Source organism: Daphnia magna, linkage group LG4, assembly GCF_020631705.1.
Source record: "Daphnia magna isolate NIES linkage group LG4, ASM2063170v1.1, whole genome shotgun sequence".
NCBI lineage: Eukaryota > Metazoa > Arthropoda > Branchiopoda > Diplostraca > Daphniidae > Daphnia > Daphnia magna.
In genome coordinates this window covers 408,407-436,155 of record NC_059185.1, presented here as the reverse complement: position 1 = coordinate 436,155, position 27,749 = coordinate 408,407, and the positions used below count along the sequence as shown (strand labels likewise).

Below are 27,749 nucleotides of genomic sequence, written 5' to 3'. Positions count from 1 at the left end.
CGACAAGTGAACTCCCGGGCCAGCGACGTTTGGACTCTTTTTCTTTCGGTAAGTATTTTAAATTCGATTGGTCTTCATATTTCATTGTAATTATTGTCTAGCTTATATTTATCTTATATCTATAGCTTGGATTTATCGGCTAGATTATAGATTCTCTTATTACTGTAATGTAAAAAAATTGAATACAATTACGTGAGTTCTTTGATCGATTCCGAGACTCTGTTGAAACTATTCTGGAAAACTAACTAAAGATCCTGACATGGGGGCCACGACAGGTGTCCAATTAATAGACAGGAGTGTCGTACAAGGAACACAAACCAATTATAAGCGCTTGAGCTTAGGTATGCAGGTGATGACGATAGGTGGAACACTATAACTAATGGAAGATTATAGCCTCGCAAATCCATCGATGCTGAACGTCGACATGCATCATGTCAAGAAACCAATTAAATGGAGAAAACATGCTATTAAAACGATAGGTGATGTCGACAGCGAAAAGAAGGTAATGTGATTCATTCCTAATCTCCAATGGCGCTTAAAGATGTGCCAAACTTTGTATCCAGCCAAGCAAAAACAAATCATATTGCGATCAATACTGCACAAGATTTATGCCTGAAAATATTAAGTAAGGAGATTGCTCATCCTGCCAACGGGAAAAGTCGTTGGTACGTCAATAATACGAACCATCTGAAGCTCCCGGAATTCTTCTCAAAATGACATTTATTACAGACAGGATATTTAGCTTAATCCTACCTCAACGACATTGAAATTTAGAATTTGAAAAATGATTGAAACTTTCATCAGCCAGCCGTGGGTTGACATAAGAAGTAAACAATTCAAGTCATCAAACACAAGATTTAATTCAAAGTTGTGAGATTCAAATTTAGCGAACAAACAAATGTCACGTGATATGCCATTTGTTGTTAGTTGCCCATCGCATTCAATTCTATTCACAAAATAGTTTGCACTGCGTTGCCACCATTTAAAATATACCCAGAAAATTGAAGAAAATTCAGAAGAAATGAGAATTCAATTTGCTGGAGGTTGTAATTGACATTTGTTAATCAATTTCCTTATGATATGGAGAATCGCTCTTTGAAATTCGGAACTGCTTAACATGTACATGACCGGATTGTAGATGCTGTGCAGCAAGAAAAAATTCCACATGTAAGGCCAAGTCAGCAAAATGGGGCTGCAATCTCCCTCCAGGCGGATGCACCAATAGAGACCGATGGCGTAACTAGAAACGGGAAACGTACACAACCAGAACGGGAGGACATTGACGGACATGTTGAGAGCAGCTTGAACTTCAAGTCGACTGATTTTCGAATTGCTGTGCGTCCAGGGAAAACATCCAGCGCCCAAATGATCGATGGACAATGCCGAATGCAAATGAGACGCGTTTCCATCAGGGCAATTAACGGAAGAAGGGATTTCGGGAAAGGCGAATAAAACTCGTTCGCCTATTGGTGATGTTTCCCTCCTCGGCCCTGCGACATTTAAAATACGACGTTTTAAAACATTTTCCTTCTTTCAAACCAAAAAGAAAAATTACCAGAACTGGCGATAGATGGTCGGACAGGTGAATTCACGAACCTGACCGTGATGGGTGTGTGCCGATAGCAGGGCAAATATTGCCGGATAACCGTCTTAGTTTCAACGAAAATCTTGAAATGGAGAACGACACAGACAATGCCCAAAAACAAGTCCCAGGCAAGAACGCAATGCAAGTGAATCAAATTTTCCGTGCAAGTATAAATGGATTGATAACCCGTCCAAAATGGAATGGTTACAATCAGCAACGTCAACGCCGATGTCATCGTAATTAACACGATAACATTGCGAACGGTGACATTTTTCTTGTACCATTCGTAGCGGACGATGGACAAGTAGCGATCGAAAGCGGCCAGTAAAATGCAGAGCAACAGCACGGAGTAGTCGACGGTGCACAAGAGAACAAACACTTGACAGGCTAGATGATCGTGATTGACGATGACGGCTAATTCGAGAGCGCACTGGACCAAAAAGAGGCACTCGAAGAATGAAATGGCAGCCCAGAAAACGTGACGTGGATAGCGCAATTGTTGCGAACTCGTCACCACTAAGATGACGATGCAATTCAAAAACATGCCAACAGCGACTATACAAGTCCTGTAGAATTCCTGGGTGGCGCTGATCGTTTGCATCATGATGGAGAATTCAAATACATTTAAAGTAGCGTTTAACGGGTTTGTCGGCCTACCCATGATAACGTTTAGACTGGAAGAGTCAGACTAGACATATCTTCGTTCGACAGGTGTATTGTGTGATTTTGAACGTCAAGCGTCCCCCGACTTGCGCACGCGTGAATGCGCAACAGATTCTGGTATATGATTGGACTCTTTTATCGTGTAATACATCGTTGGTATCCGATCTTCCCTGAAAAGGCTAATATTTTGCAGGAAAACAGAAAGTTTCTAAACGGTAACATGTTTCATTTCAACAAATGAAGCAGAAATAATACGCCAATAATGGGGATCGCATCAAAAATTGTCTACGTTTAGAGAAAGCCTATTAGGATATAATCCCGCGGTCCACGAGAATGAGTGAATGCGCATCAGATTTCAAGGAACGATTAAACTTGGTGGTAGTTTCGTGAAAAGGGCAAAACAGGGAATTGTATTGGATTAAACATTGAATTTGGTTTGTAAACGTTTCCTACGGCGATGCTATTAGTAATGGAAAACAAAAGATATCGTTGACAGCTACATTGCTTTAAAAAAACACGAAATCTCAGGACTCAAGGGAAATCTGATAACAACCAGCGCCCGTTTGCCATCAAAAATGTGTTTGCAACTTAATATAGCGGAAAGAGATAGGGACCAAAAAAGGCAAGTTATCAATTTTGGCGTCAGTCACAGCCTTACTCTCCACTTCCACGACACGTTTCCTATTGACAGCCAGTGAAAACATATACCCCAGACAGTTCTTCCTTTGAATTTTCACCTTGATCGTTGTGAAAATACATGGAATTAAAATCAATTATCGAAGGTCATCTCGCTTATTGATTCTACGCGACCTTGCAGCTGCTGGACATTTAAAAACGCTGCAATTTCATTTTTAAAACCAGTTACTGTCTTGAGTAAGTTGTACACTGTTGATTGCCAATCCTAGCAACAGCATATAGTCATCTGCAAATAGAACAGTTGATTTTTCGAATAAAACTGAAAATTAACGTTACTTTTTCCCTCTGTTTTTCATATAGGACCAGAACAATTCATCCCAACCAACGTTCACCGAAGATGTCAACCACCACACAACTCGTTCTTAATTTACCATTCGACTTTAAACCGGATAATATTCTTGAAACAGCTACACCTGATCAGTGCGCTATCGTACTCATCACCGGTTGTCAGGCTCTTCACGCTCTTTTGAATAAGACAAATGAGCTTACCAATGAGCAAGCTTACGAAAAGGCCAAAACGGAAGAGGCTGAGAAATGGTCCCGAGAAAAATGTCGACTGGAAGAAGACGCAAAGCGGGAGAAGGAAAAACTGAAGAACACGAACGCAGATCAAGTGAAGCAATTGGAAGATAAGGTGAGTCTCCTTCAAAACGAGATTGGCAGTCTGCGAAGTTCCATTGAAGGCAAAGACATCCTTCTAAACAATGCTAAAAAGCAGCTCAATGAACTAAGCGCATCAGAAATTAAAAAAATTGAAGACGCTAGAACCGAAACACGCTCTAAGATGTCTGAGGAGCTAAATAAACTCGAGAATGCTCTAAAAACAGCGAATGATAAACTTGAAAAGGCCAAAGATGATCGTCTTGAGGCTGAGGTGAAATACAATGAAGATAAAGAGACAAAAGTTGCACAGGTGCGTAAAGAACTAGAAGACAAGAACAAGGAATTGCATTCGCTATTGCTCTCGTTAACTGGACGACAAGCCGGTTCAGCCACGAAAGGAAAAGACAATGAAGATGCCTTTGCTGCATTGCTCGACAAAGCTTTCGGCCCGACCAAACCCTACAAGAGACGGGACAAGATTGGTAACAAGTCTGGTGATCACATCGTAGAATGGGAAGGAATGAAAATAATGATTGAAAATAAGAATTATGCAAAACGTGTACCCTCAACTGAAGTGGAAAAAGCAATTAAGGATTTCGAGTTACAATCGGACTGCAATGTACTAATGTTTGTCAGCGAGGATAGTACTATTACTGGACATGAACGACCTGGTGACTTGGACATCACCCACACCGTGGACGGGCGGACGGCTATTTGGATGGGCAACTTCAGTTCCAACGAAGATAAGGTCACCTATCTTCAAATGATTGCACAGTTTATCAGAGAACTGGGTGTGCTACAAACGAACGTAAAGCAACTAGAAGGTGACGAAGCCATTGAAAACTACAAAATCAGGGTCGACGATCTTTTGCGCTACTTCAACGACACCAAAGATGATTTAGATAAATTACTCAAATTACAAAAACAATGCGAACTCGAGCAAAAAAAGACGTGGGAAAAGCTAAAAATTGAAATCATTTCGGTAATTGCGCGTTTCCAAAGTCGCCAGGCAGATGCAATTGGGATGAAAAACAATAACAATACCACAAGTGGTGCCAACGCAGACGCAACTGTAGCCAACGATGCACCAACAAATGCAAAGAGGAAGCGAGTGAGCAAAAAACAAGAGAATACGATGACGACGTATTTGAACAAACAAGAAAAGCCTACAGTTTCACTGGAACAAGTCCAGTCAACAGACGGTGCAAGTGGCAATTCCAGCGAAACAACGACAAGTTTTGTATGCATCGATTAAGAAGCAAGTGATGCCAAGCAAAACAGAAGTTGATGCACTAATCGGTCACAACATTTCCAAAAGGCAAATATACAAATAGCGCCCCCCTCCCTTCCCGAGTCTTTTTTCCAAACTATGACCCATTTGGAGTTTTCTTAAATACACTGTCCTTGATACCCAAGTGTCACATTAACATTTCTTTTTCATAAAAGATTTTTAAGAAATTGCTCCTATCTACGCACATCGACTATAAACTTCTAATTAATATAACGGTAGAAATAAAGACACTTACCTTGTGAGAAGAAACAGATCTCGAAATAAAGGACATGGAGAACTCATCGTCTTCTTGATGGGCATAGGTAATAAAAGATTCTCAATTAATGATTGACGAGTAGAACCACCATAAAAACCAACCGAGTTTTCTCTGAGAAGAATGTCCTTTCACGACGAGATTCCGTGTAGGTCTGGGCGCACATTTATCTGCAGAACATCTTCCATCCACATCTCAACTGAGGCAAATGCGATTGGCAACTAAACAATTTTCTACAATTTTTGGTCAAAGGGGACGAAAAGGAATGGTAAGATAAATGGACGTGGCTTTCGTTCCTTTCCTTCACGTGTCTTGCCAACGGCGTGACTACAAGCGGTTGATATCGATTAAGCGATACATTTTAGACCAGCTAGACGTCGTCTAGGTGACAGCAAGACTTTAATAGAGGCAAGTTTCAAATGCAGTGACAGAGGATACCCTTTTCATCTCACGTTTCACCAACGCCGAGTTTCAATAATGTTTGGGGGAAAAAAGGGCGGAAAAGAAAAAAGGCTTACGCTTTACGAAACGTAAGCCTTTTCTCTTTTCCCCTACTCGAACTTCGGGTCGCAAACTTATTATCCATTTGACCTTATTCTAAATTGCTCTTGTGTCCTTCGTCCAAAGCATCCGCTGATACTGGACTTTGCAGTGTGACTTGAACAGTAATCTCAGCCGAATCCTACAGCGTGATTACGGCTGAATTGATTAGTGTTGACTCAAGCCGGCTTCAGAAAGAGACCTGCCCGTCTCTGCATGCCCCTTTCGCCGCTGTTCCTTCGCGGACATTCGCCCATCAGACGGCTAAATGACTTTGCTTGTGGCCATTCGCAAAGCCAATAGTCGTATCCCACTACTTGGACACAGAGACTTTGCCCAAGAAACAAGACGAAAACTGAAATAGGAAAAAAACTAAGAACAAAAACTCACCTTTTTTCCTTGCGTCAATTCGGTTGGTTCCGTCCCAATGTCTGTTGTGCACTTCTTCGTTTTCCCTGGTTTAACAGTGTGACTTGATACTTGAACGGCAATGGAAATCAGTCCCAGCCCACTACCGTTGGTTCAAACCGGCTTTAGAAAGAGGGTAATCCCATCTTCATTCGTCCGTCCATGTCTCTTTCGCCGCTGTTTTAGCGGACATTCGCCCATAAGACGACCGGGACTAGATCGGCTGACGTCTGGGTACCGTCAGTCACACAGACACGGTCGTATCTCACTGCCCAGACACTGGGCTATTCCCAACCCAATTGGAATTGCTAAATTAAACTTACCTTGAATTCCCGTCTCTCTGCAGTGACCAATTTCGTCCACTTTCTTCGTCCACTTTGGGACTCTTCGGGTAGAAGCGGGGAGAGACACCCACTTCTACCTAATAGAGGAATTGACGTCATCAAATTCCAATAATGTTTCGCATCTTCGTCTCCGAGGTCTTCCTTATAGGTGGATTTGGTGGTTTGCGACGTCGATAACTATTGGATCGAGTTTCCAACACTTGCCACCAGGTGCATTTTCACGGACGTTAACCCTCGGTTACCCGGCGTGATTTACTGTTACTCCCGCTAGAGCGGTTGAACATCTTTCGGGACTCGCAATTTTTAGCCACGCTTATTGTTTCACAATGTGCACTACATCGTTTATGCCATACTTATCAGACCACATATGCCGAACGCAGTCCAATATATCGACGAATTTAAAGTGTACCAGAATCCCTACAGACAAAATCTGCCTGGATTACGGATAAAATCAATTAGAAGAAAGATTTAACTTTGCATTGTTTTGCAGGTGAACTTTACACTGTACGTAAAATGAAAATAATCTCATCCTCGTTCTTCTGCATTATACAAGTGATGAAAGTGTATTTAACTAGAAGAAAAAATAGTAAAAACAATAATAAAACCACATAAAACTGAATACTTCGTTCACTTTCGTGCAATAAAGACACACTATTACAATTACAACTACAGTTGCAGGATTACCAATATCATATTATTACAGTAATAAAATACAATGGTGCAAATCCGTATTAATGGGACAAGTTTAAATTTCAAGTGTAAAATGAAAATTGTTCCTTGCCGACTACAATACACTCAACATTTGCAAAGCAGGTGCACATACATCGGTAATTGTTGCAATTTCTTTCTCAGACAATTTTGACTTCCATCCGTACGCAATAGCGTTCGATTGCCGGAAGGTCGAATACGGATCACTCTTCGTTTGGTTGTCGGATTGAGTGTGACTCTCCAAAAAAGCTTTGGTTAGTTCTGTAACACTCATTCCCAAGAAACGAAATAGTTTCTCTGTTTCCGCCTCAGTGTTGACGGCTAAATCTTCGAATTTCATCAGATAATGACGATCGGGAAAATCCCTAATCATCCGCTGTATCAACTCCAGATCTTCCTGCAATTCAGCACAGACGTGATTAACGTCAATGCAAGTAGGATCTTTGTAACACCAATCAGTCAGGCTGTTCCTCGAAGACATGGTGCCACGAGGATCCCGAATCAGGTGCACAATTTTCCAATCTTTAGGGGCAGGATCGTTTGCAAGGAACGTTGAAAGTTCACTGACACGTAACCGCACAGCTTTGATTAAATGGATCGGGTAATAAGGACAAAGATGATTAACAAATTCCGGTTGATAGCATAACGTGCGGTTGTAGTAACACTCATCCCAAATTCGGCGATTGCGGATCATGTAATTTTGGCTGCCAATTTCAGTTGACAATCCATTGACGAAACGGAGGTAATCAGCGGGAAATTGGCACTGGAAAAGGGAGCGGATCAATTCCATCTTGGAGCCGGAATGTTTTTCAAAGTAAATCAACGGTTCGTATGAATAGAATACACCAGGTGCACTGCTGATGATCTCGCCTAGAAATGTCGATCCTGATCGCCATTTTGTAACGATTAATATTCTTTTGCCCGGTGGAGGAACTGCGTCATCACTCAGCTCACTGCTGACTTGATTGGCGTCTTATATTAGCACGAGATAAACAGTAATTAGTTATCATTTCAATCACTCCAAGAAAAACATTTACATTCTTTAATCTAAGAATCATCAGCTTCAATTAAGATGTAGTTGGACTTGTCTGGAAGACAATAACGAGAAAATGTTGGTGAAAAGCAAAATCAATCACCTGAATTTGAATTGATGTTGTCCAAGTACGGTTTGATAACAACTAAATGCAGAACAAGAAATACAAAAAAGAAGATAAGAACGGAAACTTTGGTCATGTGCTTCATTGCGTTTAACAATGTGGAATTCAAACTTCATCCAGCTACAACGGAAGGCTCCGGACACGTTTCGTACTCCTGTGAAACTGAGAACGAACTGACCTCCCCATTGGACGTTAACATCAAATGTTTTAAATTATAATAAAAAGAAAGGTGGGTTTGGCAAGGGGCTGATGCTAGTGCTAAGCAGCTGTTACTGCACAATGAGAATCAACATACGGAATATCAATAAAAGTGCAGCATTATGTTCCTTAGTCCTTCGACATGTCTTAACGAAATGTTGGTCATCAATATTGGGGTTCACATCAACATTGCGGCATGCAGCTGTTGTTTCCTTTTCCAAATCACATCAGTTGACTGTTTAATAATTATTTAACAATAACCAAAGTAACTTTTTAATAAAAAGCTGCTGGAATTTGCTTAGCTTCTAACCATCAACGTCACAGTAACGTCGTAAACAAGAACAATCAGATGCTGAGATGGATTCAATTAAAATCGCGAAATCTATTGTTTCGAAAAGATGAATTAATCCACTGTGCTTAATCTTGAACTAAAAAGCTTTTAAGAAACCAAACGTTTTACTTCGTCTAGGCCGTTCGTACCATCTTGTCGGTCGTGTGATGCTTTGCTGGAAAATTGAAAGATGCTTGTGTAAGCTCGATTCAATCATTCACAGCACACGCAGCCAGCATGACCGGAAATACCGCATTCCATGTCACGGAAGTTGAATAATGGCATGATTGATTATGTGGCCCTGGATATCGTAAGAAAAACTGGCTTCAAATGGATGGCCGGAGAGGAAAACTGGATACCACAAACGAGCTTCACTCCACATTAGATCGTACGGAATGTGATGAATATCAAACCATTGCGGCTTCATTTCTATAAAAAATAATTTTGGGGTTAATGGAATAACGCCATTCTTATACAAACGCTAATAATACAGTTGCACATACCTTCGGTTTCAGTTATTTCTCCTTTATAGTTGGTGCACAGAAATACGTGGATTTCAAATGAATCTTCACCATTAGCGAAATCCATCGTTATAATTCCACGTTGCAACAGGTTGCATTCGTCAGCCACAATTCCGCTCTCTTCGCAAAGTTCCCTAAAACCAACCAAATTTTAAACATAAGGTTACTTTTAACTTCAGTCAGGGCCAAGTATCAAATTTAATTTAAAAAATTATGATCAGACCTCATGGCAGCTCGGATGACAGTTTCCCCAAATTCGACCTTGCCTCCAAAGCCATTCCATTTTCCTTCTCCTAGACCTCGCTTTTTAAGACCTAGGAGGATTTCAGAGTTTCTCGTAACAAGAACCAACGTAAAAATCTTCATTTTTTCCTTCCAATCTGAAAAGTTGAAATGTCCATTTAAAAAATCAAACAATGTTTTGCCATATTTTTATTACTTGAAGTTGAAAACAAAGTTCTATCAGCAACTGTAAATACGGAGATCGTTGACAGCAACAGATGGGAGGGAGAAAACAAGACTTTGCACGAGCCTGTTGTTTATGTCAAATTCCCTCTTGTTGTCCAACCATCTGTTCTATCCTCAGGACACCCCTCCAGCTAGTTCGATGGACACTGGAAAAGAGATTCACCTCGCATTTCTCATTGAAAAAACGAATTCTCGGTGAAGCCCACGTCCCTAAATGGTCCTGGTAATTGGAAATGGATTAAAAGGTATTAAATTTTCCTTCATTCATACTTAGCATACTACTCCCATTCATAAGCATACTTAGCACAAAGTCTACTTTAAAGGCTCACTTGAAAAATTATGGAAATTCAAATGAAACAGAAAGCGTTCATGGATTTCTAATCCACGCCTCGAGCTACTACCTTGATGGCGTGGGATGAAATGATGTACGGCTAGCAATCGTGAAACATCAGAGCCGTTTAGACAAACCAAAGGTATTAACATTTAAATAAGAGCCTGAATGAACGAAAAGTACATAAATAATAAAAGATACCTTCAATTGACAACTCGATGCCCTTGCAATGTGGCGACACTAATGGCCAAAACGTAATTGGAATAACCAAATGCCACGACTGTAAACAAATTAAGAATATGCACATTCGCTATTAGTTCAAGTGAAAAAAGGCCCTAAGTATTGAAGAACGTTTTACTAACGTCATCAATTACAGCTGAAATAAACGTTTTCGTAAATAAGACCCACGGTTTGCTCGGACGGTGGATAGAGTTCTAGTTCCAACGGCACTTAAGTACTAAATGAAACAGCGAGGGGGTGATCAACCGAATATAAACAGAAAAGCTGGGCAGTGGGTTGGACTAGAAAACGATTTTTTTTGTCCACGTGATCGAGTGAACGTAATTAACGTCGAAGGAGAGGTTGAAAAAATTCCAATTAGGTCTCCCTGCCTCTTTTGTCACCTCTTTCTTTCTCTTTCCTTCTTTGTTTGGGACTGTTTTCTTCCTGGAATTGGAAATCATTTCACATTTTCATGCCCACACTCTTTATTTGCTGATGGCCGTCCGATACATTCAAACCCTTTCCGTTTCTGCCTCTCTTTTGAAATGTGTTTGGTTTTTGGGTTAGGTTTGAATGGCTTTGCTTTATGTGAATCTACGATGAAGTGCGATGAAAATGTTCTGTAGATAACCAGATGCTTTGAAAAGCGATTATTTTGTTCATTACTATACAAAAAAGACACATAATTACAGCTGCTGAAACACGAGACTCTATAGAAAAACAAAACAAGTACTAAACAATTTCTTAAGCAGAGGGGTATTCCGGTTTGGCCGCTTCGGTCTGAGTAGGATATTCCGCTGGTTTGTTGTATGAGGAAGGCTTGTACTCAGGATAGCGAGCCTCACCTTCGTATTTGACGTCAGCAACATATCCATTCTGATCCGCCTTGTAAGTGACGATCTGCGTGCGGCCGTCCGGTAAAACAACACGGTAGGATCCGGTAGTTACCTTTCCATCGCTTTCCTGTTGGTGGGAGTAGTCGTTCTTGCTGGGCTCATCTTTAACAGCCCAGGCAAACGAATGCGGCATTGGAGCCTGCTGGACATTTGTTATTGATTCGGGCTTGGACAACGATGTGAAAACAATATTTACCTGTTGCTCATAAGAAGACTTGGCCGCCCCACTTTCATATTGCGGCTGCTCTTGTCCAGCAGCCAACACGCCGGCCAATGAAACAAAGATGATGACAGTTTGGACCTGTTGGATTTAAATTGAATTAGTACTCCTGCGATTGTAACTAATTCTTTTAACAATTGTAAAATGATAAGACCTGCATGATGGAGGAAGAAGTTTTGGCTGATGGAATCGTGGATCGACTGATGATTTTTGCCAGTCAACACAGCCACGTTATATAGTTGCCTAGTGCGTGGGGTAGTACGACGTAGCAACGAGAGAAGACAATGTTGTTGCGATTGTTCACGGAGAGAAAGGGAAAAGGAAAAGAGGGGACGATTGTTTAAACACGTTCACTTTTTTGCGGTTACCTTCACGATCAACAAACTTTCGTCCACCTTATAGAACGTCTGAAATTGTTTACCTGTTTCTCTTTTCCGGAAATTTGAAGCAGTGTGCTTGACCTGTTTCATTACGCAACGTTACAAATCCCGATTTTATTTCGTACTGTCATCCCGCAGCGTGTCCATTCATTTTTGTCGAATTTTCTACACTAAAACTTGGATCAATTGCATCAGGCAGTGCCGCCTGGCCTTCCAGCTTCGGTCCGGTGTGAGTCGATAAAGTAGAGTACACATAACTCTCACTTTGCACACACCTGTGCGTTTTATGGGAATTGCAATTTTCGCCCATCTCCATTGTCCTCCGATTGGATTGCAACGGCAACCCAGACTTTCTTTTAGACAAATGCGCATACAGACGCGATCAATTTCACGAGAATTTGTTAATGTCTGCCGTTAGACTTGATGACGTCACAATGTAGCCAACAACAGACATCGTCAAGTCAGTCGGGCTAAATCTAGTTTACTATTCTGTTACGATCAGTGAATTTCAAATCAATTTGCCGTTTCACTTCGAGAGTCTCTGAGATTGCCAACTAACCTATTGATTGATGTACATATTTAGATATACCTTAATACCAGACCTTGGGTTGTGTTTTGCATTTCAATGAAGTACATGGGTACATGTCAATTTACGCACCAGTAGTTTCCCAACTGATACAGCCTTTGCTATTAGATATTGAAAGATTAATCGTGATTCTATCTTCAACAACTTTAACGTTCTCCAGTACCTACGGCTATTTTCTACACTTGAAGATCGCAAATTGAAATGGTAAGGTCTCTATAAATGTCGGCACAATTTCAGAAAAAGCTCACAGTATAGAAGTTATACCTCTATCAGTTTACTGGCCTTCCTGATAATGTTTTTCATTAAAAAGATAACCTCTTCGAAATATCAGTTGCTTTTTTATGTTATACTTTTAGGTGTATCCGTTTTCACAGGCCCAGCCATCACGAATGTTCACACTATTGAAAAGCCTCGTCACTCGTTGTATCAGAGGCATTTGCTTATTTCAAGCACCAGGGTAAGCTTAAATTGAGACACGTTCTTAATGACGCAATCACACGAACTATACCTCTTTGTTACGCTGGTGGAATGCATGTAGAGTCCTTTGGTAAAAGACCATGAATTGGCCGTCATCAATTTCGGGATAATTGAGAAAATCGTCCTAGACCATTTAGCCAATCATTTGGGTTTCACGTAATACAGTTCCCAATTGTTTAGTCTAGCACTTTCTGTATATGAGCGTGGATTTGTAGGTATGAGATTGTTCCTCCTCGGGACATTATGTCAACTGGTTTTCTCCAGCGGAACGGTTCGTGGACTGGAACAACAGGACAATTGCAACGCAGGGTATATTTGCCAAATCTAACGATTTGTTGTGATTGTTTTTGAATTCATAATTATCGTCGTTGTTTAGGAAGTTGATATGTGCGTCACTATGAGTGTAGCATCGTCCGGTAAAGCAAATATCGTAGACATTTCATATCCCGTGGTGTATGCAGATTCGGCTATACTTATCCCTTTTCCAACTGAAAATAGTAGAATCTGGTCTGAAACATCATCGTTCCAGGTTCCGGTACGAGCTACAATCATTGAGGCTTAACTACGGGAACATTCAAATTAACTGTCATTTATGTTTGTAAGGCTTGGATTGCCATTTTAGTTACATTCATTGCTACCGTTCTGGTTTCGTGGATTATTTTCCGCGTCAGCAGTTCCAGACTGGGCGCTAAAGCTCCCAATTTGAGTTACTGGTTTATTTTCTATTTTGGCTTGTGGACATCCCAAGGTATATCTAATATTCCTTTTTGGATGATTTGCTTTCTTCAAATGAACTACGTTTGATTATTGGACGAAAGGTGTTACTCCGAGAGGTTCCTCAACACCATTTCGAATAGTTTGCTGCGCTTCTTTGTTTGGGATTTACATAGCCGTCAATTACTTCACGGCGACGTACACTTCGTTTCTGTCGACGCCTGTTTTCAAAACAGCTGTCAACTCTGTTGAAGATTTAGCCAATAGCGCCACAGTTAAAACTCTTCTTAACAAAGGATCGAGCACGGAAGAGCTCATTATGGTAAGTTCATCTGCTGTGTTCATTAATTCATTTATCGATAGTCATTCTCGAGATTCGTCTATGGTCTCAGTCATCATCGGATCCCGCTCTAAGGAAACTTGCCGCTCAAATGCGACGCTATCCTGAAAGACGAATTGTCAACACGTTGACCGTCCACGATATATCTAACATCATACAGGAAAATACTGCACTGATTATGGTACGTCTTTAAACAAAGGCAAGTTGAAACGTAGGTGCAATAAAAACCAATATTTCGATACCTTATCGACAGGCCGAGTCCAATGCAGTATCTCTTATTGAAACTAGCTATAAAATCAACCACAAATGTCTCGTAACTCTGGCCGAGAAAACCTTCCTCAGTCGTCCTCAAGGCTTCACCTATCCGAAGAACAGTCCGATAGCAAAATCAATCGATTACCAGTAATCTACGCCATTACTATTTCATCTTCTGTCTATGAGTGAGAAATTATTTTGAATAATCAAACTAATTGGCACTTTTTCTTATCGATTAACATGCAAGTCTGCTGCTGATGCATCAGGCTGGATTGATTCAATACGCTGAGCGAACTGCCAAATCTGAGAATCGCTGCCGCGTCTCTGATTTAGCCAACGCCCAAGCTCATAAAATTGCTCCTCTTGGACAAAAGGAAATGAGTGGATCTTTTGTCATCTTGGGTTTGGGCGTGGCTATAAGTTTCTTTACTTTTCTCGTCGAATTAATTGTCGCAAAAATGAAGAAAGCATTTGCACGCAAATAGCGCCCACTTTCTTACCTAATTGCCCATTACTATCGACGCACAACACTTGGTTACCAAATATTTCTTGAATTTCTTATGGTATTACATTAAGCTTCGACGGCATAATATTACAAGCGCAAACATTTAGTTCTATCTACTCTAGAAATACAAACGAATTATAAAATTAAATAGCGTATTATGATTACCACTCGCTCACGACATGTAAAGGCTTGAAGGCTTGGCCTTCACGTTATCGGATTTAATGGCAATATTTCTTTAGGTAATGTATCATTCTTTTAAACTTGATATCGTCACTAGTTGGGGCTTGATGGTCTAAGCAAAGTGAGGATAAAAAAACGCATATTCTGTACAATAACACAGCAAGATAAACGACACGTGCGTAACTCGAGTTCGGACGTTGACTCCAAATTTAGCGGAACTGCAAACGCTACCACAATCGATGTTGTGAAACTCAAGCCATTCATATACTCAGCAAACGCCAAGCACAATCACGCCAAAATCGGGCCACAATAAAATTCCGCTTGTCCCGCACAAATTGGCAATACCTCATCTTTAGTTTGAACTCTTAAACTTTAAAAGTCCATGATCCGTAAAGTTAAATTCAAAGCAATGTGCTGCTATGGTTGAAGTTTTGAATTGGATCTTCAGAGGAAGAACGAATGGGTTCCGTTGGGGCACAAGAAATGGACTCTTTAATGAATACAACATATTTAAAAGAACGTCCTCTTTGGCCTAGTGGACTTTGAAATAGAAAATGAAATTCAGTAGTATCCACAGAATCCTATCTGATGTGAAACAAGCCATGAAACCTGAGAGCAACTTACAGTTGCCGCTATCTTTCGCGCCAATTAGAAAGAAAAAAAATACGAACTGCAGGACTCTACGATCCTCCGTTGGCCTTAAGGACAGTGGAAAGTCGGATTTGCCTCAGTCAAAATTTGAAACCGTTAGCTACTAACGTAGCGAAGCTTCTTTGGCAAAAAAAAAAAGAACTTCGTGGCCATGAAGTTGCGACTGATATTCTTCGTCTTCTTTTTCGTTTACAGGAGATCCACTGCGATTGGGCAAGCAGTGGACCTTAAGCAAAACGAAGAAGCCCCAACAGCAGCCCCGGTTATTCCTGATGGCACGCCGGAAGGCCAACTATCGTTAGTGGATCGCTTGGAAACAATGGAAAAGGCATTCAGGGCTATAGTGTCAGCTCTTTCGAACCAATCCAACGATTTATTCGCACCAATTAAAGAAATTTTGGTACAAGATCCGTCTGTCAGGTCGTTCCTTTCATCAACATCATTTTTACCAAATGTCACTACCACCCCTGTAAATGGTACCGATAAATATGTGACCATCGAGAGCAGCAAACAAGCAACGAAAGGTAATTTGTTAGAACACATACTGTGCTTTTTGAATGTTCCCATATTTGTTGTTTGTGTTTCCTTGGGATTTCAGAAATCCTTCAACAAGGGAAGAATATGGTGGACACGCTTAAAGGAGTAGTCAAGTGTTCATTAGCTCATTTGGTTGATATCAATAGCATCGATGGTAAACATTACACAATTCTATGCTCCAGAAAATTTAAGACTACAATAATTGATTACTTTTTTAATAGATTTAAACTCGAGCCTGAACGGATCGTCATTAACCGCTCTACTCACTAGTAAAGAATCAGTTGAAATCAATTGGCCCATGCCCTCGGCCGAGTGTTTGAAATTCAGTACAGGTGTATGGATCAGAGTATACCAGTCCGGTGATCAACACAAATGGCCGGCAGAAACTCTTTTAACTGTTCCTCAAAGGTGCGTGAAAAAGAGTTCAAAAACTTTGTACTCGATCATCCTTTCACCACCGTCTATCTCTGCAACTGGAAAGAAAGATCCTTGCCATTTTCATTTGACCAAAAGTCTGACTCAATGCCGATCTTACGTCGTGCAAGTCATCCCAAATTATCAATCGCTCAGAGGAAAAACCTTACGAACGGAAATCGTAGTTCCACCAAAGGTAACTTTTAGTAGCTATCGCGTCACAGTGTGTTTTGAAAAATGATTGTGGACAGATTAGTGAAGATCCGAGCATGAAATCGTTACTAACTGCCGTGGCGAATGGAGATCTATGGAAATTGAATTGGAAGGATAATTCTGGTTGCGAACCTCAGATGACATCTTTGAACCTGAAAATATTCCAGGTATTTTGATGATGGCGATCGTATACCACACCGACTTCTGAAGAGGATTGGATTTTTCAAAATAGGATGGATTTGTCGATAGTCTAAGACAAAATGTTAGTACCATCAAGATTCCGCGAAGTTGTTTGAGACAACACGCAAATGACGATAACCTGTTCACAATGGTTTTACCAGCTAATCAACAGACATGCCCAATTGATTGGAAACCATTAGACAAGTGTCGCAAATACAGACTTGAAATGAGTTCCGCAGTACACGGACACATGGAATGGGCCTTCTACTTCATTGGAGATACTTGCAAAAGGACACGAAGGTTTAAGAGGAATTTTCCTGGAATTATCTAATTTTTAATTTGACTTTTATTAGGTTGCGGGTGAACATTCAATAAGCATTTTATAAAGATTTAGTTGTATAAGTAGTAACACTCATATTTGTTTGGGAACAATAGTTGCAAACAATTCACTTGATTCAAATGACATATGGAGATGTCAAAGAAAGTATTTCTACTGTGAGTACAATGGCTGTTGGCCGTCCGACCACAGCTATGTATGTAACGGACAAAATCACTGTAATAATGGCCGAGATGAACACTACTGTGATCCTGTAAGTTATTTTTTTCTCCAGTACTCCGACCCAGAAACAGATTACCCATATTCATTTCTTTTTTGGGAAGTTGGATTTTCACGGTGATTCTTTTTAAATAGGTATGCAAAGTGGGATTTAAATGCGGTCGGCAGTGCATACCCAACGAACTCGTTTGCAATGGCAAATTCGATTGTCTCGATGGCTCCGATGAGGACTATACTTGCAGCAAGTTCAAATTGAAACGCTTAAAATCCTGGTAAACCATTTACTTTATTCCTTCTTGTACCTGCAGGTTACGACAACATGTGTCAGCAATTCACAAATTCATCGGGAAATTTCTCGTCGCTGATTATCCCCAAGCCTGCCAATGAAATTAGCTCGGATAGAATGTCCGATATTGTCCGTAAAACGGCCGTTTTGATATCGGTAGAACCCAATCACCAAATTTGGCTCACGTTTGAAAAATGCGTCACTTCCGAAAACAAACACTTTGTTAAAGTAACATCATATGATACATCAGTTCACCTTTGAAATTGCAGCCACGATCCAGCAACTGATCTATATCAACATTTATCTCTAGATTTATGACGGACCTTACTCCACCAGTTCTCTTCTGTTATCCCGAAGCGGTTCACTAAGTCCATTTTCCGTACGATCATCGTCTAACGAGCTTTATGTAGAATTTCCGTCCTATTATGATGTGACATATGGAATCACTGCCGTCTATTCGAGCGTAAGTAGAAGTGATTAAAAATTAACTCGATTGAATTCCAACATTCAATTTTGTGGAACTTTCAGATAAACGCTACAATAAGCGAACCATTTATACCAGGTAGATATCAAGTTCACAATTGACTGGTGCGATTCAATGCTTCTTGTGCGTACTTTTATTTAAATCTTCAGGATGCGGAGGTTATATTCAAAGGTGAAGGGTTGATTTCAACGCCAACCTATTCTGCTAATCCCGATATCACCGACTGCTTTTGGTTCTTGGAAACGAAGAACAAGCGAAGATACTATTGTACTAAGCAACTCGGATTTCCTCTCGTATCAGAGGATGAAATCAATTTCTGCTACCGCGAGAACCTCTGAGCATGATCATTATGGTCGATGGTCACAACCTACACCTCTGTCAACAGTGCCTCCACCGACTGAGTCACCCTCTCTAATCGCAAGTTTTTTTTCCTTTTTATTCACGCGTTCTTCTTTTATCTTTTTTAATTTTAAACGTTCTTTATTATCACCGTTTTGTAATCAACAGATTTATGACGGATGGAGTACTGAAGGTCTTGTTCTTTACAATGGGGAAGCTAAAGATCAAAGGAGGGCAGTCACCTATTCGATCAGCAACAAAATGATGGTTCATTTGACATCACCTGAAATTAGAGTTCAAACTCCGTTCTCCTGGACAGTCTCGAGAGTATGGCTTTTATTGATCCTGTATTAAAAGGTATAAAAATTAAGCTGGAAATGTCTTGAACTCATACAGATTTCTACACCGCAATGCAACCATACCTTTGATGGACCTAATGGAATAATCAAAAGCCCCAACTATCCATTAGTTTATTCGCATCTGAGTGACTGCCGCTGGAACATCGATGTGAAACCTGGTTTAAAAATCCGGTTGCTTTTTGGTTTCTTTGAAACACAGGACCAAGCAGATTTTCTCTACGTCAGTTAGATTTAGACAATCGTTTAGGACATCAACTTATCCAGCGTTTCTTTTATATTTAGGTATACGATGGACCGACCATGTACTCGAAGCTGTTGTTTGAAAAATCAGGATCTGTTACGACACCATTTGAAATTACCTCGACAAGCAATCAAGTGTTTATTAGGTTTATCAACCGATGCCAACACTGCTCTTCCTGGTTTTCTTGTTATTTATTCGACAGTTTGAGTTTTGTCTTGATCAAGCAATTCCACAAATTTGTAATTTGGCCTTCAATATAAAAAAGTTACGTATTGGTCACGTGTAGCGTTTGTTCTTGCGCTCACTATAATGAAACTAAACTCTACACCTAAGAGAAAATTCAACCTTATTGAGTGAGTTCAACCAGAACTGTAAAGAATACTGGCGTTGGTATTGAGGTCCAGACGATAAGGGGAAACCGAAAATAAACTAGAACATGCAGTTTAGAAATCAATTTACGATGCTAGATCTCAAACACGTTTTTAGATGTCTGAAGGAACTAAATAAACTCTACGTCAGATTCTTAAAACGGCTAACGCTAAACTTGAAAAGGCCCAAGATGATAGTCTTGAGCCTGAGAAGAAATACAACAACGGTCTCAATTCAGAAGTCGCAAAGGTTCGTAAAGAACTAAACGACAAGTTGGGATGAAAGACCATAACGATACCACCAAACGGTACCAACGCAGACGCAACTATAAAAACAAAAATGAAGAGGATGTGAATCAGCGAAAAACAAGCGAATTTACGGTGATGACGTATTTCGTCATACAAGCTAAGCCATTTTAACTGGTCAACAAGGTTATTCAACAGACGAATGCAATTTGAGTCTATTTAAATTCGCACATCGAATATAAGCCACTAATCAAGTAATGGTAGAATTAAAATTCCTACCTTGTGAGAAGAAACAGATGGTCGAAAAAATAGGATATGGAGAACTCAACCATCTTCTCGATGGGCCTGCCGTAAATAAAATTCTCCATTATTGATTGACGAGTAAACCACAATGAAAAGTTAATAAGTTTTCTCTGAGGAGAGTGTCCTTTCACGATGAGATTCCGTGTAGGTCTTGGGTGCACATTTATCACCAACAGAACAGCTTGTACACACATATCAACTGAGACAAATGCGTAAGGCAACTAAAACATTTTCTTCAATTGTTTGGTCAAACGTAACGAAAAGGAACGGTAAGATAAATGGACGTGGCTTTCGTTCTCTTCCTTTTCGACCGTCTTTCACGTGTCTTGCCAACGGCGTGACTATAAGGCAGTTCGATATCCATCGAACGATACAGTCTAGACTAGCTATTAGATGTCGTCTAGGTGACAACAAGGCTTTAATAGATACAAGTTTAAATGCAGTGACAGAGGATACCCTCTTTATCTCGCGTTTCACCAACGCAGAGTTTCAATAATGTTTGGGGACAAAAGGGCGGAAAAGAAAAAAGTTTAACATTTTACGAAACGTAAGCCTTTTCTCTTTTCCCCTACTCGAACTTCGGGTCGCAAACTTATTATCTAATTGACCTTATTCTAAATTGCTCTTGTGTCCTTCGTCCAAAGCATCCGCTGATACTGGACTTTATAGTGTGACGTTGAACAGTAATCTCAGCCGAATCCTACAGCGTGATTGCGGCTGAATTGATTAGTGTTGACTCAAGCCGGCTTCAGAAAGAGGCCTGCCCGTCTCTGCAGGCCCCTTTCACCGCTGTTCCTTCGCGGACATTCGCCCATCAGACGACTACATGACTTTGCTTGTGGCCATTCACAAAGCCAATAGTCGTATCCCACTACTTGGACACAGAGACTTTGACGAAGAAAGAAGAAAATAGAAAAAACCTAAGAATAAATACTCACCTTTTTTCCTTGCGTCAATTCGGTTGGTTGCGTCCCAGTGTCTGTTGTGCACTTCTTCGTTTTCCCTGGTTTAACAGTGTGACTTGATACTTGAACGGCAATAGAAATCAGACCCAGTCCACTACCGTTGGTTCAAGCCGGCTTTAGAAAGAGGGGAATCACATCTTCATTCGTCCGTCCATGCCTCTTTCGCCGCTGATTCTTCACGACATTAGCCCATAAGACGACCGTGACTAGATCGGCTGACGTCTGCCTACCGTCAGTCACACAAACACAGTCGTATCTCACTGTCCAGACACCGAGGTATCACTAGCCCAATTGGTAATACACAAATCATACTTAACTCGAATTCCTGTCTCTCTGCGGCGACCAACATCGTCCGCCTTTATCGTCCACTTCGGGACTCTTCAGGTAGAAGCGGGGAGAGACACCCACTTCTACCTAATAGAGGAATTGACGTCATCAAATTCCAATAATGTTTCGCATCCTTGTCTCCGAGGTCTTCCTTATAGGTGGATTTGGTGGGTGGCGACGTCGATAACCATTGGATCGAGTTTACAACGTTCGCCACCAGGTGCACTTTCACGGACGGCTAATCTCGGTTACGCGGCGTGATTTACCATTACTCCCGCCAGGGGAATTGACCTATCGGAATTCGCAGTTTTAGTCATTCTATATGTTAAGAATTAAAATTTTATGTGCTGTTCCTTTTAGGACTAAGTACACTAGTCTTAAAAGAAGAAAAAACGCCGTCAATGTTTTTCCTTACCCTGCAATCGCTGAAAACGTAAATAACTAAACGTATAGTAAGCCAGCCAGGTTATTAGCCAAAGCATTTCTTATCAAGGAAGAAAAACAACATTTGACAAAATCTCTTTGATCGCATTTTCTTTTGTCCACTTCCATACAATATTGACAATTATAATTACAGCTATTGAGACACGATACTTTGAAAAAAACAAACAATGTACATCGATCCATTCTGCCTAGTTTGTTCTTAAGCAGATGGATATTCCGGTTTGGCCGCTTCGGTCGGAGTAGGATATCCCGTTGGCTTGTTGTATGAGGAAGGCTTGTACTCAGGATAACGAGCTTCACCTTCGTATTTCACGTCAGGCGACGTATCCATTTTCATCGGCCTTGTAAGTGACGATCTGAGTGCGGCCGTCCGGCAAAACGACACGGTAGGAGCCGCTGGTCACTTTGCCATCACTTTCCTGTTGGTGGGAGTAGTCGTTCTTGCTGGGCTCATCTTTAACAGCCCAGGCAAAGGAATGCGGCATTGGAGCCTGCTGGACATTTAAAATTGTTATTGACTTTTCCTTCAGTAAGCATCAGCAAACGATAGTCACCTGTTGTTCGTAAGAAGGCTTGGCCACACCACTTGCATATTGAGGCTGCTCCTGTCCAGCAATCAAAACGACGGCCATTGAAACGAAGGCGACGATAATTTGGACCTATTACATCGTGTGCAAATTATAACAGCTCAGCATTTATCAGTACAGTAAAAGAATTGAATTGCAAGGATGAATTGACCTGCATCTTGTGGAAGTTGTTCTACGGAGAGGAATCGAGAAGAGACTGATGACTTTACCGAGTCCACCTTGCCGCTTATATACTTGCATAGGTATACGCAAGTAACAACTCGGTAGCCATTGCAGTAGGGCGGTAATGAGTTATTATTATGATTCTTCCGGTGATAAAAAGAAAAGGGAAACTTGCCAGGAAAAAACTGAGACGATTATCGCCGATGCACGTTCACTTTTGCGGTTAGCGTCACGACCAGACTTTCATCCGGCTCGCAATTTACGTGTCCTCCCTCATTTCTCTTACACGTGTTCCAGGCCTTCATGCTTGTTCTGTACATGTGTACACTACACATCCTTCTTTCTCATTACAACATCGACATCGATGTCACTCTCCGCCTCTATTCACAATTTACAGGCTCACATTTTCGATTTTGATTTCTAATCGTCAACGTGACACGTTCCATTGCACGTTCAGAGTCAATAATTTTCTATTTGAATTATGCGGTATCCACAAGTGTCACCGGCTGAATATCTAAAAAAAAAAACGTTAAGCCAATGGATGTAATCCAGGTGACTCAATCACTGGGTGGAAAAGACCCCGTTTATTCTCTGTGTGTTCAGTGGTCCGTTTAAAGGGCCAGTGAAAAAGAAATCGTGGAACTACAATAGCCATCATAAAGCGTCGAAGATAATTCCGGCAGTCGACTGTGTCTGGCAGCATGTCGTGAAAGGGATCCGAGAAATCCGTTGCGTTTGCACGAGCACCGACGTAAGAAATGGCCGCGGGACCGCCATCCATTAAATTGCAGCGTCTTCAATCGTTTGTGTCTCTAGCCAATGGATCTAATTGTTTGGGAAATCGCTTGCGGATATAATGCGGATGCCTCCCGCGTGTAGCTCTCTCTTCTTCGTTTGATTATACCCAACGCCCTTCGATATGATAGTGTTTTCAGCAAAAGAATATCGAGTGAAACTTGGCCATGACAGTTACGTGTTGACAAAGTGGCGTGTGTCTTGCACAATTCGAAAGGAGACATCGGGATTTCTTTTTATTGACTTGATAATCGTTCAGGTGAAAGTCTTATCGATTTTTCTGGGTGGGACTTTTATAGACTAAAACGACTTACTTCGATCAACAGTCTTTTTTTCATTGTATTTGGTATTCGAAGATGGGCATTACATTTCAGCAGGAAGGGCGTCGTCGTACGATGGGAAATCTTCCGAGAATCTACGAGAAGCATCCGAAAACGAAGGGGCGGCAGCCGAATAGAACGGAGAATCTCCCGAAAAGGACGGGCTAGGTGGGAGAAAAGATGAAGCACCTTCTGAAAACGAAGGACCAGTGGCGGAAGAGTAAGACGGAGCAGGGGCGGAATGAGATGAAGAGGCAGCCGAATACGATGGAGCGTGAGAGGAATAAGATGAAGTTGGAGATGAATAAGACGGGCCAGAAGGATAAGCCGGAGCTGAAGCATCAGATCCAGCATCACTGTGGTTGAATTCCCAATAATGCTCACCGGTGCCACCGACGGAATCACCCCACATAAGCTGTAATCATCGATACAAATTCACGATATTAAAACCAAAACAGATTCACGCAACAATGAGACGTCGATTTTATATTAGAAGCGGGACTGACCTTTGTGCGGAAACGGTGATCTTTCGTTTGATGGAACAGATTACGTCTGTGAAAAGGATTGCCAAGATTGTACCCGTATTCGTATTCAGATTGGCTCGGTGCGCTGGCGTATTGAAAGAAGCCGCTGCCCTTCTTCCGCAACGAGGAGGCGATCTTTGTGGCGCCATCGGCCATGGCGGATGCCACAACAACACTCAATAACAGAGTCTATAATCCAGCAGGAAAGTAACAATGTGAAGGATCAAAATTATTTTTTAAATGATGTGCGCGCATTTGTTTGGACTTACCGCGACATGTAGTTTCATGATGCTGAGAGGACAGTGAGATGTGTAAGACTACAGGCTTTCCTAACGAATAGTGCGGGCTTATATATATGGTGTAGGCCGTAAGTTTGTAACGGCTTTAGATAACTGGAGTATGATATATAACTATGATAGCCATTACTCGGACATGGATTCACTTGAGTTTTTCTGTTATGTTCCGCGGACAAAAGGTTAGTTACCGGTAAGTGGCACTGATGTGAATTTATTGCTCGTTTGTTGTGTGAGGCAGACAATCACAACGGGTTCGCAGGAAATGCCGTACACGTGCGAGAACTCTGCTGTTCTGAACGATATTCTTATCAGCCATTCCGAATAAGGGGGGATGTGCGATGCCTATGACTACGAACTACTAATTATAGTCTCTTTAGATAATGAAATTCGAACAACGAACTGAGGCTAACGAAAAGGAAACACCTAAAAAACTAGGGAAAGATGCGATTAGAAAATGTTGTGTTATATGAGCCTACCCTTTTCAACCCGAGTTTCAAAAATGTGGAGTTTCAATAATGTTTGAGAAAAAGAGGGGTATACCTAAGAAGCCAAAGAATTAAAAAACACAGGTATGGAAATAAGGAGGAAGAAAATAGGCATACTTTGATTGAAATCAAATGAAAATTAGAATTTTTCTTACCTTCATTTAATTGAAAACTAAATAGCCTTTTTTTCTTTCTCCTTATTTTAATTCGTTTAGTTCCACCTTTGTGTCTGTCGTGCAAGTATTCTTTATACTTGGATTTAACAGTGTGACTTGAACGGCAATGGAAATCAGTCCCCATAGGTGTTGCCCCCTTACGAACCCACCTTTTTACAGTGCTAGGTCGTGGTTGGCCCCTTGGCTAAACCTGCAGGAAATCGATCGACCGATCTGATTTCTCAGCTGACTTCCACTACAGTTGACTCAAGCCGGCCTTGGAAAGAGTCGAATGATGACGGCTGTTCGTCCGTCTCTTTAACGTCTCTTTCGCCGCTGTTCCTTCGCGGACATTAGCCCATAAGACGACCGTGAATAGATCGGCTGACGTCTGCCTACCGTCAGTCACACAAACACAGTCGTATCTCACTGTCCAGACACCGAGGTATCACCAGCCCAATTGGTAATACACAAATCATACTTACCTCGAATTCCTGTCTCTGACAAAACATGGGGATAGACAGAACTTCTCCCGTTCAAATTGTCTACATCAGTAGAAGAAATAACTTCGCGCTTTCGAGCCGAATACCAATGGTAAACCGTTAAGGCAGACACTCCTGCAGCAGTGATTCCAAAGATTACTCGATTCATTTTTGCGTTGAAGAATCAAGTAGGATGGATCACTAAATCTTGGTATTAGTACTGATCACGAAAACTTGGAAAGCTGGAAATAAATATAAAATAAAATCAAACATTTTTTCCTATATACAATAGGTCCAGATGAAGGACAGAGCAAAGCTCCTGGCCTCTGATTTTTGTATTTTCGACGGGAATTTTTTTTTAAAATGACACTTTCTGGCTATTTTTTAAATTAAGGTTATTGAAAAAACATTGTTCAATCGTTTAATGTAGATATTTAAGTGTTTTTCGTAAGTTATTGCATTAAAGGCAAGGCACTTTCAAAGTTTTGGGAGCGGACGATCGATCTAACTTTGTATTATGCGCGGATTGAGGTCTCCTCTATAGGGGTGCTGGGCCACAACCTCTATGGTGCATAAAGGCCGCACAAGGAAGGTGGTGCATTAGGGAATAAGGCTAGGTGGTGCATTAGGGAATATGTACAAGTTAAGCTAGTTGCGTTAGGGAACCACCTTTTTTCTAACAATTTGTCGAGTTGTTGTGCTTAAGCAACCGACTCGTTGGACAAAATCAAATTGTCAGTTACGAAAAAGATTGATTGAAAATAGCGCCCAAAAACAGTTGACAATCACTGTTTTGACGTCATACATGAAGGTTAGTCTAAGCAGTTTTCTCTCACTTTCATTTACGACCAAAAACAGCACACATGCAGCTGCTCACTGCTCAGTGTTGGTTCAATTTGGTCCAGTGTACAGTACATAAACATATCGTTTCGTTCATCGCCACTTGAATTATAGTGTCAACCAAGTTTACCTCGCTATGAAGGATAAAAAGATTAGCAAGCTTGTTGCTGATTCAGCAGCGTTCATCAGAAATGCGCAAATGCAGGTAAGAGTTATAAGTTGACGAAAGAAAATGACCGGTACCTGTGCTTGGTAAAAGCGCCTTATAATAATTTTATTTGTAAATATTTAGGATATTGCTGATGTCTTTTACACGGTTAGGGATGTCGTTGACGAAATTAGAGATCAAGCTACAAAGCAGAGACTCAGAGTTTTACCTTATGAAATAAAAATGATGGAACCATCACCGGTGGTGATGGACAATGAATGAATGTGAACAATCGTAATATTATCAATATTAGACAGACGGTGTTCGGTGAATGTATTCTGATGAGTATGGCGCAAAAGCTTGACTGGGTGAATTCACTATGCATTGGCACGTAAAAATAATTGTTAAACAATAATAGTTGCTAAGATGTGCGAGTCCCGATAGATGTTCAACCACTCTAGCGGGAGAAACCGTAAGTCACACCAGGTAACCGAGAATAGACGTCCGTGAAAGTGCACCTGGTGGTGAATGTTGTAAACTCGATCCAATCGTTATCGACGTCGCCACCCACCAAATCCACCTATAAGGGAGACACTGGAGACGAAGATGCGGAACATTATTGGAATTTGATGACGTCAATTCCTCTATTAGGTAGAAGTGGGTATCTCTCCCCGCTTCTACCCGAAGAGTCCCAAAGTGGACGAAGAAAGTGGACGAAATTGGTCCCTGCAGAGAGACGGGAATTCAAGGTAAGATTAATTTAGCCATTCCAATTGGGTTGGGAATAGCCCAGTGTCTGGACAGTGAGATACGACCGTGTCTGTGTGACTGACGGTAGTCAGACGTCAGCCGATCTAGTCCCGGTCGTCTTATGGGCGAATGTCCGCTAAAACAGCGGCGAAAGAGGCATGGACGGACGAATGAAGATGGGATTACCCTCTTTCTAAAGCCGGCTTGAACCAACGGTAGTGGGCTGGGACTGATTTCCAATGCCGTTCAAGTATCAAGTCACACTGTTAAACCAGGGAAAACGAAGAAGTGCACAACAGACACTGGGACGGAACCAACCGAATTGACGCAAGGAAAAAATGTGAGTTTTTGTTCTTAGTTTTTTAAGTCATGTAGTCGTCTGATGGGCGAATGTCCGCGAAGGAACAGCGGCGAAAGGGG

General features: G+C 41.2%; 8 protein-coding genes, 2 long non-coding RNA genes and 1 other non-coding gene across 14 annotated transcripts; 4 read left to right on the top strand and 7 right to left on the bottom strand.

The window, feature by feature from the left end:
• Window positions 1-841: 841 nt before the first annotated feature.
• LOC116921590 lies at window positions 842-2,825 on the bottom strand. Its single transcript, XM_032927944.2, has 2 exons — window positions 1,556-2,825; window positions 842-1,490 (listed from the first exon to the last, which is right to left on the bottom strand). The coding sequence occupies exons 1-2, from the start codon at window positions 2,244-2,246 to the stop codon at window positions 1,030-1,032; spliced, it is 1,152 nt and encodes a 383-aa protein (XP_032783835.2). The 5' UTR covers window positions 2,247-2,825; the 3' UTR covers window positions 842-1,029.
• An 81-nt stretch (window positions 2,826-2,906) lies between these two features.
• LOC116921570 (centromere-associated protein E-like) lies at window positions 2,907-4,962 on the top strand. The gene is made up of 2 exons (XM_032927915.2): window positions 2,907-3,121; window positions 3,245-4,962. The coding sequence occupies exon 2, from the start codon at window positions 3,282-3,284 to the stop codon at window positions 4,800-4,802; it is 1,521 nt and encodes a 506-aa protein (XP_032783806.2). The 5' UTR covers window positions 2,907-3,121; window positions 3,245-3,281; the 3' UTR covers window positions 4,803-4,962.
• LOC123471126 lies at window positions 4,789-6,236 on the bottom strand. Its single transcript, XR_006645112.1, has 2 exons — window positions 5,196-6,236; window positions 4,789-5,126 (listed from the first exon to the last, which is right to left on the bottom strand). It is a non-coding gene; the product is annotated as an uncharacterized LOC123471126 (long non-coding RNA).
• A 687-nt stretch (window positions 6,237-6,923) lies between these two features.
• LOC116935309 (carbohydrate sulfotransferase 5) lies at window positions 6,924-9,049 on the bottom strand. Of its 3 annotated transcripts, XM_045172041.1 has the most exons (4): window positions 8,907-9,049; window positions 8,757-8,828; window positions 8,228-8,681; window positions 6,924-8,063 (listed from the first exon to the last, which is right to left on the bottom strand). In XM_045172041.1, the coding sequence occupies exons 3-4, from the start codon at window positions 8,331-8,333 to the stop codon at window positions 7,168-7,170; spliced, it is 1,002 nt and encodes a 333-aa protein (XP_045027976.1). In that variant the 5' UTR covers window positions 8,334-8,681; window positions 8,757-8,828; window positions 8,907-9,049; the 3' UTR covers window positions 6,924-7,167. The 3 variants fall into 3 exon arrangements, with proteins under 3 accessions (XP_045027976.1, XP_045027977.1, XP_045027975.1); XM_045172042.1 differs by having other exon boundaries at window positions 6,924-8,051; window positions 8,228-8,828; XM_045172040.1 differs by having other exon boundaries at window positions 8,228-8,828; window positions 8,927-8,997.
• Window positions 9,040-10,553, bottom strand: LOC116934594 (7,8-dihydro-8-oxoguanine triphosphatase-like). Its single transcript, XM_045172043.1, has 5 exons — window positions 10,299-10,553; window positions 9,738-9,986; window positions 9,522-9,678; window positions 9,281-9,432; window positions 9,040-9,206 (listed from the first exon to the last, which is right to left on the bottom strand). Exons 3-5 carry the CDS (start codon window positions 9,662-9,664, stop codon window positions 9,040-9,042), a joined length of 462 nt encoding a protein of 153 aa, XP_045027978.1. The 5' UTR covers window positions 9,665-9,678; window positions 9,738-9,986; window positions 10,299-10,553.
• A 401-nt stretch (window positions 10,554-10,954) lies between these two features.
• On the bottom strand, window positions 10,955-11,745 carry LOC123471125 (pro-resilin-like). Of its 2 annotated transcripts, none has more exons than XM_045172045.1 (3): window positions 11,590-11,745; window positions 11,412-11,516; window positions 10,955-11,357 (listed from the first exon to the last, which is right to left on the bottom strand). In XM_045172045.1, exons 1-3 carry the CDS (start codon window positions 11,593-11,595, stop codon window positions 11,064-11,066), a joined length of 405 nt encoding a protein of 134 aa, XP_045027980.1. In that variant the 5' UTR covers window positions 11,596-11,745; the 3' UTR covers window positions 10,955-11,063. The 2 variants fall into 2 exon arrangements, with proteins under 2 accessions (XP_045027980.1, XP_045027981.1); XM_045172046.1 differs by having other exon boundaries at window positions 10,955-11,354; window positions 11,590-11,728.
• Window positions 11,746-12,439: 694 nt separating this feature from the next.
• Window positions 12,440-14,809, top strand: LOC116921574 (glutamate receptor U1). The gene is made up of 9 exons (XM_032927918.2): window positions 12,440-12,858; window positions 12,940-13,034; window positions 13,094-13,187; window positions 13,255-13,413; window positions 13,482-13,626; window positions 13,697-13,914; window positions 13,985-14,113; window positions 14,186-14,334; window positions 14,435-14,809. Exons 1-9 carry the CDS (start codon window positions 12,694-12,696, stop codon window positions 14,670-14,672), a joined length of 1,392 nt encoding a protein of 463 aa, XP_032783809.2. The 5' UTR covers window positions 12,440-12,693; the 3' UTR covers window positions 14,673-14,809.
• Window positions 14,810-15,603: 794 nt separating this feature from the next.
• On the top strand, window positions 15,604-19,354 carry LOC116921558. Its single transcript, XR_006645110.1, has 14 exons — window positions 15,604-16,047; window positions 16,122-16,214; window positions 16,282-16,670; window positions 16,726-16,854; window positions 16,920-17,167; window positions 17,303-17,457; window positions 17,559-17,664; window positions 17,732-17,937; window positions 18,020-18,172; window positions 18,238-18,271; window positions 18,343-18,610; window positions 18,701-18,859; window positions 18,929-19,111; window positions 19,174-19,354. It is a non-coding gene; the product is annotated as an uncharacterized LOC116921558 (transcript).
• Window positions 19,355-21,858: 2,504 nt separating this feature from the next.
• Window positions 21,859-22,659, bottom strand: LOC116921634 (pro-resilin). Its single transcript, XM_032927964.2, is given in 4 exon segments — window positions 21,859-22,101; window positions 22,103-22,279; window positions 22,340-22,444; window positions 22,524-22,659. Coding segments are annotated over 4 exon segments (405 nt in total). The 5' UTR covers window positions 22,530-22,659; the 3' UTR covers window positions 21,859-21,984.
• A 991-nt stretch (window positions 22,660-23,650) lies between these two features.
• LOC116921633 (DNA-directed RNA polymerase II subunit rpb1) lies at window positions 23,651-24,598 on the bottom strand. The gene is made up of 3 exons (XM_032927963.2): window positions 24,443-24,598; window positions 24,156-24,362; window positions 23,651-24,064 (listed from the first exon to the last, which is right to left on the bottom strand). Exons 1-3 carry the CDS (start codon window positions 24,458-24,460, stop codon window positions 23,693-23,695), a joined length of 597 nt encoding a protein of 198 aa, XP_032783854.2. The 5' UTR covers window positions 24,461-24,598; the 3' UTR covers window positions 23,651-23,692.
• Window positions 24,599-26,209: 1,611 nt separating this feature from the next.
• On the top strand, window positions 26,210-26,897 carry LOC123471124. Its single transcript, XR_006645109.1, has 2 exons — window positions 26,210-26,636; window positions 26,724-26,897. It is a non-coding gene; the product is annotated as an uncharacterized LOC123471124 (long non-coding RNA).
• The last annotated feature ends 852 nt before the right edge of the window (window positions 26,898-27,749 follow it).

Coding starts and splice junctions, on each gene's coding strand:
- LOC116921590 (XM_032927944.2), bottom strand. CDS start 2,246: ATGGGTAGGCCGACAAACCCGTTAAACGCTACTTTAAATGTATTTGAA. Junction 1,491..1,555: donor ACCATCTATCGCCAGTTCTG/GTAATTTTTCTT, acceptor TAAATGTCGCAG/GGCCGAGGAGGGAAACATCA.
- LOC116921570 (XM_032927915.2), top strand. CDS start 3,282: ATGTCAACCACCACACAACTCGTTCTTAATTTACCATTCGACTTTAAA.
- LOC116935309 (XM_045172041.1), bottom strand. CDS start 8,333: ATGAAGCACATGACCAAAGTTTCCGTTCTTATCTTCTTTTTTGTATTT. Junction 8,064..8,227: donor CAACATCAATTCAAATTCAG/GTGATTGATTTT, acceptor TGCTAATATAAG/ACGCCAATCAAGTCAGCAGT.
- LOC116934594 (XM_045172043.1), bottom strand. CDS start 9,664: ATGAAGATTTTTACGTTGGTTCTTGTTACGAGAAACTCTGAAATCCTC. Junction 9,433..9,521: donor GTCATCCGAGCTGCCATGAG/GTCTGATCATAA, acceptor GGTTGGTTTTAG/GGAACTTTGCGAAGAGAGCG. Junction 9,207..9,280: donor AGAAATAACTGAAACCGAAG/GTATGTGCAACT, acceptor TATTTTTTATAG/AAATGAAGCCGCAATGGTTT.
- LOC123471125 (XM_045172045.1), bottom strand. Junction 11,358..11,411: donor AGTCTTCTTATGAGCAACAG/GTAAATATTGTT, acceptor ACAAATGTCCAG/CAGGCTCCAATGCCGCATTC.
- LOC116921574 (XM_032927918.2), top strand. CDS start 12,694: ATGTTTTTCATTAAAAAGATAACCTCTTCGAAATATCAGTTGCTTTTT. Junction 12,859..12,939: donor TGCTTATTTCAAGCACCAGG/GTAAGCTTAAAT, acceptor GAATGCATGTAG/AGTCCTTTGGTAAAAGACCA. Junction 13,188..13,254: donor CAGGACAATTGCAACGCAGG/GTATATTTGCCA, acceptor GTCGTTGTTTAG/GAAGTTGATATGTGCGTCAC.
- LOC116921633 (XM_032927963.2), bottom strand. Junction 24,065..24,155: donor ATCACCGTTTCCGCACAAAG/GTCAGTCCCGCT, acceptor CGATGATTACAG/CTTATGTGGGGTGATTCCGT.